The sequence below is a fragment of the Colossoma macropomum genome, unplaced genomic scaffold (assembly GCF_904425465.1).
Source record: "Colossoma macropomum unplaced genomic scaffold, Colossoma_macropomum, whole genome shotgun sequence".
Lineage (NCBI taxonomy): Eukaryota > Metazoa > Chordata > Actinopteri > Characiformes > Serrasalmidae > Colossoma > Colossoma macropomum.
The window spans coordinates 10411712-10422653 of record NW_023494790.1 but is presented as its reverse complement, the minus strand read 5'-3'; the positions used below and the strand labels follow the sequence as shown (position 1 = coordinate 10422653).

General features: G+C 37.5%; 1 protein-coding gene across 3 annotated transcripts in view; it reads right to left on the bottom strand.

The window, feature by feature from the left end:
• Nucleotides 1–301: 301 nt before the first annotated feature.
• Nucleotides 302–10942, bottom strand: part of cunh10orf90 (chromosome unknown C10orf90 homolog) — a 28740-nt gene continuing 18099 nt past the window's right edge. For 2 of the 3 annotated variants that reach the window (XM_036572086.1, XM_036572085.1), the window contains exons 7-11: nt 9665–9822; nt 8999–9134; nt 8306–8372; nt 4973–5072; nt 302–453 (exon numbers count right to left, since the gene is read on the bottom strand). In XM_036572086.1, coding sequence (XP_036427979.1) covers nt 415–453; nt 4973–5072; nt 8306–8372; nt 8999–9134; nt 9665–9822 — 500 coding nt within the window. In that variant the 3' untranslated portion in view covers nt 302–414. The remainder of the gene's footprint in view (nt 454–4972; nt 5073–8305; nt 8373–8998; nt 9135–9664; nt 9823–10942) is intronic. The other variant, XM_036572087.1, reaches the window with a different exon arrangement.

Sequence of the window (10942 nt, the reverse complement as noted above, 5' to 3'; positions counted from 1 at the left end):
AGTGATTAATCTGAATCTCACAGCAGAATACAGAGCATGTCAATCAAAGAACAACTCCTCCACACCCATATATTCATCTTACTAGGTTTAAATAATAAACAATAACTGATTTTACATGACAGCTTGCAGACTGCTCTGAGAATTCTACTGCAGCTGATTCTCATGACAAATGATGCGATCACAAGTCCTCATAAAGTACATCTAGCACGGTTAATCTACATGTCAATAGGAACTGATGAATGAGTCAGTGGAGAAGTTGTAAGAGAGGATCTGCTGTGCTATCGTCAGTGCTTATGAGAACATTGTTCACTGTCTGATGCACTGAGAGAGGACGAGTTTTGGCAGCGCTTCACTGGGCTGGTACAGGATGGACAGACAGTAGAAAGAAGGGATCATCACCCTCTCACTCATGCTTCAGTCTTTTCCTCTGTGAAGAACCTGCTCCAGAATTTTCTGCAAGAAAAACAAGGTTACAGATAGTAACAGATAGCCCGGATCATGTGTCACATACTGTACATTAGAGTGCAATAACCATGCACACTGAAACACGCTCGATATGGAGGAAACAGATGCTCAGTGAAACTTCTCTTAGAATTTTTAATGGGAGATTCTTTATGGTGCCCCTTGTGGTGAAGATGTGTTCTCAATCTGCTCAGGCTGAGTTTGTAAATTTGATATGAATGGTGAATGCAGTCTTATCCAGTTTCTCAGCAACACCTGTGGATGCTGAGTCTGCTCGTTTTCTCACATTAATGTGAATCTCCAGATTGTCAGATCATGTTCTGCAAAATTTTGCAAAGTCCTTGTAGATTTGTCCCTGTTCACTGAGAGCCGAATGGACAAGTATGGGCACCTATGGCCAAATGGAATTTTTTGTTGATGTCTACAGGGAACTACGGAGCCCTACTGGTGACATCACGTATAAATAAAAATAATGTATGGCCACGACTTAGCAAGGTGTGGGAGTGAGATAATTAAGCCTTGATCACAGCTTAATAAGGCATGATCTTGTTCCTATGCCTTACTAAGTCATGGCCACACGTTATTTTTTATTTCTACAGGATGTCACCAGCAGGGTTCTGTAGGGAACAAACTCAAATGTGGCATATTTTTGAAAAATGAGTGCACAATTTCTATTTGTTTCCTGTATTTAACGTATCATTGCTGTCAGGACTAAATCTCAAAAATGGTAACTTAATAAGAGGAAATAACCTTCATAACTGTCAGTGTATATTAATGCAAAAACTTTGTAAAAACGTTGGACCATTTCTACTTGTTCAAATCATTAAACAATAAAAAATAATAAAATGGAGAAAATCTTGTCCCAACAGTATTGGAAACAAATGAAGCATAAAATGAGGTGTGTACTCAAGCTTTTATTTTCCTCTGAAATATCCAATTCAGCAAATAAATAGTAGCCGTGCACTTTAATGTGCTGAAGTGTGTTCTCTGTGTTAACTTATTTTCACTTAGAAAATTAATAAAACATGTAATTCGAGTGGGGTGCCCAAACATTTGCATAAGACTGTAAATATCTCGTACATTTAGTATTTATTCTGTATAAAATGTAGTGTAGGTAGTGTCTAGTTTGTGATGTGAATAGGTTTCTATGTATTATTATTTGTATTATTGTTTGCATTTGTATCCTGTATTTTCAGTTTAATACAAGTGCATCTTGGCTGTTGAAGTGATTCTGATTCTAGTGTCCCTTTTACATCATGATCAGTTCAATGTTGACTGTTGGAAATGGATTAAACATAACAGACAAGTACTTTACAGTGTATGAAAGGGTTACCAGTAAAAATGTTATATTTTCATGCATCATGACTGTATAATGTGATTTCAGTGACAGAGTGTTTGGGTGGCTGTTCTCTGCTTGGTGATGAGAAGATAATCATTAGAACAGAAATCTAAGCAGTGAGAGAGAGAGAGAGAGAGAGAGAGAGAGAGAGAGAGAGAGAGAGACAGACAGACAGACAGACAGACAGACGGACTTAGAGAGTACCAGCTTATAAACATACTTGTGTTGGATGTCACTGTAATATTCGACCATAATGCTCAAGTCTTTTGGCACTAGCAGTTGTTTGTTCACTGCTGTTTGTTTACTCCCAGTGAACACTGGATTATAGACACAATGAGGCTGTTCAACACTGCAGCACGTAGCCAATAAGAACATGTGCCCTCATTGCTCAAAACCCATCACACACACAACCAGACAAACTAGCATGGATAACATCCATGAGCATCAGTGCAGAACATTCACTAAACAGAGGAAAACAGAACACAGAAAAATGTTGTTATTCACATTCATACACAGCTCATCTAAGTATTATATTTGGGAATAAAAGAATTGCATGAATTTCAGTGATCATAATTATACTGACATGCATAACGTAACCATACTATGACCATAGTCCATTACCTGTACGCCCACTATACGTGGATTCAGCAGTTATGCGCCTCGTTGTTCATTGAAAGGCTGATGAATACAGACATCTAGTGGACAATTCCTGTCACTACAGCTTCAGAATTGCTTAATGCAGTGATGTACTGTGGAATGGGTGGTACATTGCGTAAACCGCTGATCCTTCTGGGTTGCAGAGGGTGCTGGAGCCCATCCCAGCAGTCATTGGGTGGAAGGCAGAATACACCTTGGGCAGGTTGCCAGTCCATCACAGGGCAGACACAGATGGCTACAGTATATTATTAATTACTCAACAACTTCTCTGTTGACAGAATTCGTGAAAACATCTAAAAATAATTTTGATGAATAATTCATAACGTTTAAATCTACATTGTATATGTTATTATATCTCATTAAAAATGGTTAATAAGACCAGTGATTCCAAATTTTTACATTTTACATCTACAACATTTAGCAGACCACAAAAAGTGCTTTGTCTATCTACAGAAAGTATCTTTGCTTTTTTTTGAATGGTCATATCGGTGCACACGAACACCGCTCTCAAAAATGCACATATGCACACACACACACACACACACACACACACACTTTGTTCAAACTCCTTCACACATTCCCTTTAAATTAAAACTCTAAAAGTTTCAATTAACCCGAAAAGTGTGCAGGCCGTACAAAGCCACTGAGCCCTCACCACAAATCCCAAAGCAGCTAACACCAAGCCTTTCTCCAGCAGCTTTGGAGCGAGAGCAGAGCAGGCTGCTTTACAGAGAGTAATGGAGCATGTAGGACAAAGGGCTTTCTACCATTACTGCTCATGTACACATGTCCTGACCCAATATGATTAGGGTTAGAACAATGCATTAAGAGTTTATGGAACAGAAAAGCACACATCTGGGAGCAAGCACACCAAAAATAAGAAGACTTCCAAGGAAACCACCACATTATTATGCACATTTGGAGCGAATGTCATTTGATTCCAAAACACAGGCATTTTCAGTGCTGAGTCCTCTTTTTCAGTTAGAAACACAAAACACTGTTTGGATTAAACCATAAACGTGCTTGTATGCTTGGGTACACTGTTAAAAAAACTGTTATAATGAACTCAAGAACCTAACATGAAAACAAATGGCATATCTAGAACTATATATCACTCTGTTTCGTAACGTCTTTCTGATATAATGAGTTTTTTTCTTTCACTGTAACAAGAATGTTGCAATGAAAATATTCAAAGCAAAATGTTTGTTTCAATGAACAAAATCAATATTTTTCATCACTTCAGACCTAAAAAACACTTCAAAACAACTGCTGCACTTTATCTCTTCTGCAGTGCTTACATGATCAGCCAAAGAAAACAAAACAATTACAATACAAAACAAAACTATAAACCAGATGCTGTACTTTATAGATCTACATAAATTAGTAGTTATTTGTATCTGGAGACGAGACGGGGTGTGTGGCGTCAATACAACTTAGAAAATATAATTCAATGGATTATGGAACAATTTTGTTCCCTGACTAAAGGTACTGAGATGTACCCTTGAGGATACCAGCCCAGCGACAGTTTCATACCTTTTTTCATACCTGAGAGTGTGTTATAGGGACTCCAGTGTTGATGTTTTGATGGACTGAATTTATGTTGAGATGTTTCTGCAACACTTTTATAGCAGTAGAGCATTTAGGTTCTGAAATGAACTGATGTGCTGAGCTGCATGTTTCTGCAGAGATGGGGTGTGAAAGGTTTTAAAAAGGTGAACTTGGTGATGAAAAATACTTCTTAGCTATCATAAAAACATGAACTAGCATTGATTTTCAGAACAGCAGCACCTGCTCCAGACCAGATCCTGGATCCTGACAGAGCAGTGTCTCTAGAATTATAAATATATTATGTCCAAAGGTTTGTAGACAGCCCTACTAAGTAGTCAGTTCAGCTACTTTCAGATGCACTGCTGATGCACAAAGCTTGATTAATCTCCATAGAAAAGAAATGCCAGCAGAATAGGTTGCTCTGGAGCAGACACACATGTACCTAAGGTCACCATGTCCAGTGTCAAATGATGTCTAGTGAGTATAAAGCTCCGCAGCATTGGGCTGTGGAGCAGCTGAACTGCATTCTCTGTAAGAATGGAGTGCCATCCAACACCTTTGGGATAGGTTTGAGTGGAATTTGTGATCCAGAACTGATTATCTAACATCAGTACCTCACTCACTAATTATCTCATGGCTGAATGCAATCAAATCCTCATAGCAAAGTTCCAATATCTAGTGTAAAGCCTTTCCAGAAGAGAAAAGTTCAGCATTTCTGAACATTTCTTCTGAAATCAAAAGAATTAAGAGGGAGTTTGTCCCTCTTTGCTGCAGTAACAGCCAACAGTGCAGGCTGTTACTGCAGCAAAGAGGGACAAACTGCCTCTCAGTTCTTTTAATTTCAGAAGAAACATTCAGAAATTCTGAACTTTTATCCAATTTGTCCAACCAGTTAATGCTACCAACAAATAGCAGTAGCAGAGAGCTCAGTGTTTGTGTGTGTAGGGGCTAAATGGGCACTTATACCTTTTTAAAGAGCTCGGCCCTCAATCTGTTGGTCTGAGATGCTAACTTTCTCCTCTCCTCCTCTTTCCTCCTCTTCACTTCCGGCAGGTGGCTGTAATTCCTGTCATTCAATAGACACAAATGAGTATAAAGTTATCATTATGACTTTCAGACCTGATTTAATACTTGGTCTTTTGTACACTCATTGGCCACTTTACCAGAAACCCCTGCTGTGTAGCTCAACCTTGCCAATGCACAGTTAAAGACTATAGCCTATCTATTGATGCATTTTGTGTAAGTCATCTTCTAGCCCTTCATAAACTGTCCGTTTCTGACCAAAGAGCTGCTTTTGGACATTATTTTTGGGTAGTAGACCGCTTTCAACCAAGCAGTGGCACTGACATGTAAAAACCTAAGTTATAAAATCACTAAAGAAAACGGCAGGACGGCTGTAACGCGCTGCGTGGACATCCATTACCACTGGATCTTATTTCACTGTAACTGTGCATTTTATCGCAGATGAGTGGCAGCAGCTTCTCGTGCTCCAAACAAGAGCCGTGAATGAGAGCCTTCTAGTTCACTTACCACATCACTTCCATTTGATTTATTAATAAAAGATATTGGAAGTACAATTCATTATGGATCATTACAAATACTTTGTTTCAAAACTACCAAGTCCTCAGACAGTGAGAAAATAGAAATCCTGTATAGAAAAAAATGATGCATCAATATGCATCGATAATCGTTTTATAATCGCATCACAGCCCTCTGAATCGAATATTAATAACAAACATGTTATGTTACACCAATAATTTTATTACGATCTATTGAAACCCAAAGCATTAATTGAGATAGTAATAAGTAAATATATACAAAATCATTTGAATCATTCTTTCATTTTTTGTTTTCACTGTTGTTTTTTAAAAGATCTTTTTGACTTCTTTTAAAATGAAGTCGAAAGACTCGATTATCGTGAGTTTAATGTATAAATAAAAAACTTTGGCTGTCTCACTGTTTCATGTCACTACCAAAACACATAGTCCACAGGCAGAGCCTTATTTTAGCCACACCCCTGCATTTTAGAGCAGGAAATGAAGACTTGCATCCCTGTCCCTGGTGAGCACTTAGATCTCTTTGTCTTGAGCTAAATGTGTCCCAAAGTCTGAAAATCAATAGGCCCCATTCACCAACTGTTCTCAAGAAGACATTTCTTCTTAAAACCCACTTACGGACTTTTTTTATGAAGATTCTGACGTTCATCAATGTCTTCTTAGGTAAGAACAGAATCTATACACACTCCAGGGCACAAAGGTGCAAACAATTCTGCGCTTTAAGGGTTTTTCTTAGGACCTTTCTCAAAAACAAGTTTAAGAAAAAAATATTTCTGTGAATGAGGGCAAATGTGTGTACAACCGTTCAAAGCTGTTTGCTAGTCCTGTACTGGCTAGCTTTTTTTAAAGGATGCTTAAAATTAGTAAAAATTGTCATTACTGAAACATATCAATCATTTGTTTAAAAAATAAACATAATTATGGTATTAAGGTCACTCAAAGCAAAAGAATTTTAGTCCAAAGTACAAGTCAAGTGAAAATCTGAAATATGAGTTTGAGCCAATTTGCTAAAATGATCCATAGTGAAATATTACAGTAGTGAGTGTGTATCATAGTGAAATATCACAGTAGTGAGTTTATATCTTAGAAAAATAAGTGATGAGAGTATATCAGTGAAATTTCACAGTAGTGAGTGTATACTTTAGTGACATATCACAGTGGTATATATTTCATAGTGAAACTTCACAGTAGTGAGCGTAAATCATATTGAAAGAACATAAGAGCTATTATTTACATCCTCACACACTCAGTCAGCTCAGTTAGAGACTGAATCTCCACAGAGTAAATCTGACAGACACACTGATACGATGTTGATCCATCACTAGAAAAAGCTTGGAACAGATGAAAATTCAACACCTTATCAACAGTCTGAATTGAATAGTTTCTCTACCACATATATTATGTTCACCGAGTCTAACAATAGAGAGAGATTGGAGGGCATTTGGAACTTCTCAGACACTGAGACTTGCTTTATCAGTCCGACAGCACAGCTGATAGCTGCAGCCAGTCAATAGAAGTGCCAAACTGGTCCATTCAACTCCCTCAATCAATATCAGGCAGGATCATTCGCTAGAGGCTTTCTATCTCTAAATTCAGCCTGAAGCATAATCACACAGAGTGATCAGATGAGTTTTTATTCAGCGGCATGGAAACAAGCAGACGGAGGGAAAACACAATTAAAGCAAAGCCCTGCAGACCCCAAACACCACGCTCACCTTCAGCATAGATAGAAACGATACACACTCAAAATGAAGTGCAGACAGATGCAAGTGAGAGAGAGAGAGAGAGAGAGAGAGACTTTAGGGCTATGAGAAAATATAGAGGATGAGAGTGAGAGAAAGGTGGGGGGTTCAAGAAAGAATAAGAGTGAGATCGAGTAAGAAAGAGAAAGCAAGAGAGAGAAGGAGAGGGAGAAATGGAGATAGAATGAGTGAAAAAGAAAAATGAGATTGAAAAAATGGAGACAAAGAAAGAGTGAGAGATAGAGTAGAGAGAGAAGGAGTGAAACCGAAAAGAGAGAGAGGAAGAAATGGAGAAAGAGTAAGAAAGAGAGAGAGAGAGTAAGAGAGTAAGAGTGAGAGATCGAGGGAAAAAGAGAGAGTGACTGAGAAGGTAAGAGTGAGAGACAACGAAGGAGAGAGAAAAAGAGAGGGAAAGAGATCAAAAGGGAGAGCTGGAATGAGAGATGGTGTAAGAAAAAGAACAAGAGAGATAAATGGAGAGAGATCAAGAAACAGAGAGTGAAAAAGAGAGAAATGAAGAGAGATCAAGAAATAGACAGAGATGGAGTAAGAGACTGAAATGAAGACAGATCAAAAAAGAAAGAGAATAGGTGTGAGAGACAGAGAAAGAGAGAGATCAAGAAAGAGAAAGAATAGGAGTTAGAGACAGAGTAAGAGAGAGAAACCAAGAGAGATCAAGAAAGAGAGAGAGAAATGAAGAGATCAAGAAAGAGAGAGTAGAAGTGAGACAGGGAAAGAAGGGAGAAAGAAGAGAGAAGGTGTGAAAAAGAAAGAGAGAAAGAGGGGAAAAGAGATCAAGAAAGTTATAGTGAGAGATTTAGTAAGAAAGTAAAAAAGAGAGGAAGGTGATGGAGAGATAATGACTGAAAAATAAACGAAAAATAAATAGAGAATAAATGGAGAGAGAAAGAGTCGAAAAGAGACAGAGAGAGAGAGAGAGAGAGAGAGAGAGAGAGAGAGAGAGAGAGAGATAGTCTAATACAGCTAAGATTAAAACTTACTGTCTGAACTGCTGTTGCTGTTGTTTTTTCCCTGAGATGCTTCTGTCCTGGGATTTGAAAATGTTATCTGCAAAACAGATACTGCATTCATTCAAGCATTAGCAAACTAGGTCCTCCAAATCTTCTCGAAGAAGCAGAGAAGAGAAGATAGACTATCTAATGTAATTCCCAGATTATGTTGATCATATTTCTCTAAAATATAAACGCAAAGAGAAGAAATTAAATTTAAAGAGAGAAATCCTGATCCACTCACTCTTCAGTCTCAGGACTGACCCACAAATCAACAAAAAGGCTAACTTCTAGTATGAAGATAGCTTAAAATCCAGTTTGATTTCAGAGCAGTGTAGTTCACTGTTTCTAAGGTGTGAGATCTGCTGTTCCCTGAAGAATGATTTATGCCGATAATAATATAATATATAATAATGTTTCTATGTCGATATTGAACACTGATGAGGCCTCTTTTCTGTATTTGCCACTTCTGTCCAGCAGAGGGCGAACACTCCTGTGTCATAGCATCCTAGATGTTATCAACAGGTTCAGAGATTTCACCTTCACGTACTGCTCACCATCCTGTGTAGCATTTCACACACCTCTGATAGTGCACACCCCCCAACACTGCAACAGTTTAAATATCAAAGGCTATAAAAGCACTGATAAACTGTGTGTGTGTGTGTGTGTGTGTTTGTTGCTCACCTCTCTGTCTCTGCATAGTTGTTTGTGTTGGTGTGTGTGAGTGTAGTTGTCGCCTCTCTCGCGCTCGTTTCTGCAGAGCCTGAACTCTGGCCTGTGAGTGTCTGATGAAGTCTGGCCGTCGCTGCTCTAGAGCCTTCTGCAGAGACACACACATAGTGTGTATGCAAGTGCTTGCTGTCAATACTGTAATAATAATAATAATAATAATAATAACAAGAACAACAACAAGGTAACACTTTACCTGAACCATGACTGACATTATTATGATGTGTAATGGCAAATGTCAAGTTGTTGTGACAGATTATGTTGAGGCTTTATTTGGAGTGGTCCTAAATAGATGATTAATATACTCTTAACAGATTATATTATACAAATTATATTTTTCAAGTTGCACTGACTCAGTTTTTCTGTTTTTTTAGGTTATGAAAATGTATAAATATGCCCCTTTTTGCTGGGAAAGTGTATGTAGTGTACCTTTAAAACTCAATTATGGCAAGCAATTTGACCTTAAGATCACTTCGGTACCTTTGACAGTACATTTACAGTGTTTGTATATTTGCATTGCTGAACTGAGATATACGTATAAATATAAGTGTACATAAATGTACGACATACAAACTTACTACTTTCATCTCATTTCACAGCCAAAGTCAGAGCTCGACTTACACTGAGTGTGTCTGTGTTTGATGGAGACTTGTCTGTGGTCTGCAACGGGACAAACTCTGCGTGCCAGTGCTTCACACACGCTGCTGTCTTACTCTCCACAGAGAGGTCCACTTCTGGACCCTGCTCACCATTACACACTTTATCACCTCCATCTCGCTCTGATGTGAGATCACACATATGAATATACTTCATTAGACAAATCTAAGGACAGTCTGTCTCAAACAGCTTGGGTTAGGGTCAGCGGCAGTATCCACACTGACAAAAGTAATGCACTGAATTTACTCAATTCAAACCTATACATCATTCCTACATAAATGACATATTTATGTAGCACTTCAGAGGCATTATAATGCCTTTATAAGGCTCTTGTTAAGCCTTAACAAAGCAGTGGCTGGTAATTGACTGGCTGCTCGTCACTAATTTGTTAAACAATAATGGCTGAATTAAGCATTTTCCAGAACACTTGTAATACTCTGATTAAGCCAGTAGCTGGTAAGTAACTGTCATGTAATTATTACTTTATTACGCAGAAACTAGGGTGAATTAACACCTTCTTAGGTATAAATGTTAACTAGAAATCTGAGCCATACAGTCAATTAGTGATTGAGTTATTAAACTATTGATCTATTGTGATATTAATATGGATAAAAAATACCAAAGTAATCCTGTAAAAAGAAGAAAATAAGATGAGATGCTTTGTAACTAATTAGGTATCTAATTACAAGTTCATTAATGAGCATATTCCATAGGATAAATGCTCAGATAATGGTTGGGCACAATATAATGATGTACATTACACAAAAAGAAGCACTCTTGAAAATGTTTCATCCACTCTTATTATTGCTTAATAAAGTAGTAACAAGCAGACATTAAATAAGCAGTTATTGGCTTGATAAGTCAGTTGCAAGACATTGGTGTGATAAGGATTATTAATAATATACACCTAAAATATCATGCACAAGATTATGATGTATAATACAAAAATAAAATTGCTCTGGAATTTTTTTTGATTTACTCTAGTTATTGCTTAATAGAATAGTAATAAGCAGTTAGTTAGTCATCAGCTACTCACTTTACAAGACTTAATAAGAATATTACAGGGGCATTATGTTCCCTTATATCCCTTGTATCTCTATTTTTGTAATTTTTCCATTTTTTGACATAATATGAAAACTTGAACTGCACTTTAGATTGTGTGAAAAAATCACCATGAATGGACCAACAGAAATGGTTTAAAACTGCTTAGAAAAACATCTGGTTCCATTAAATCTCATTAAA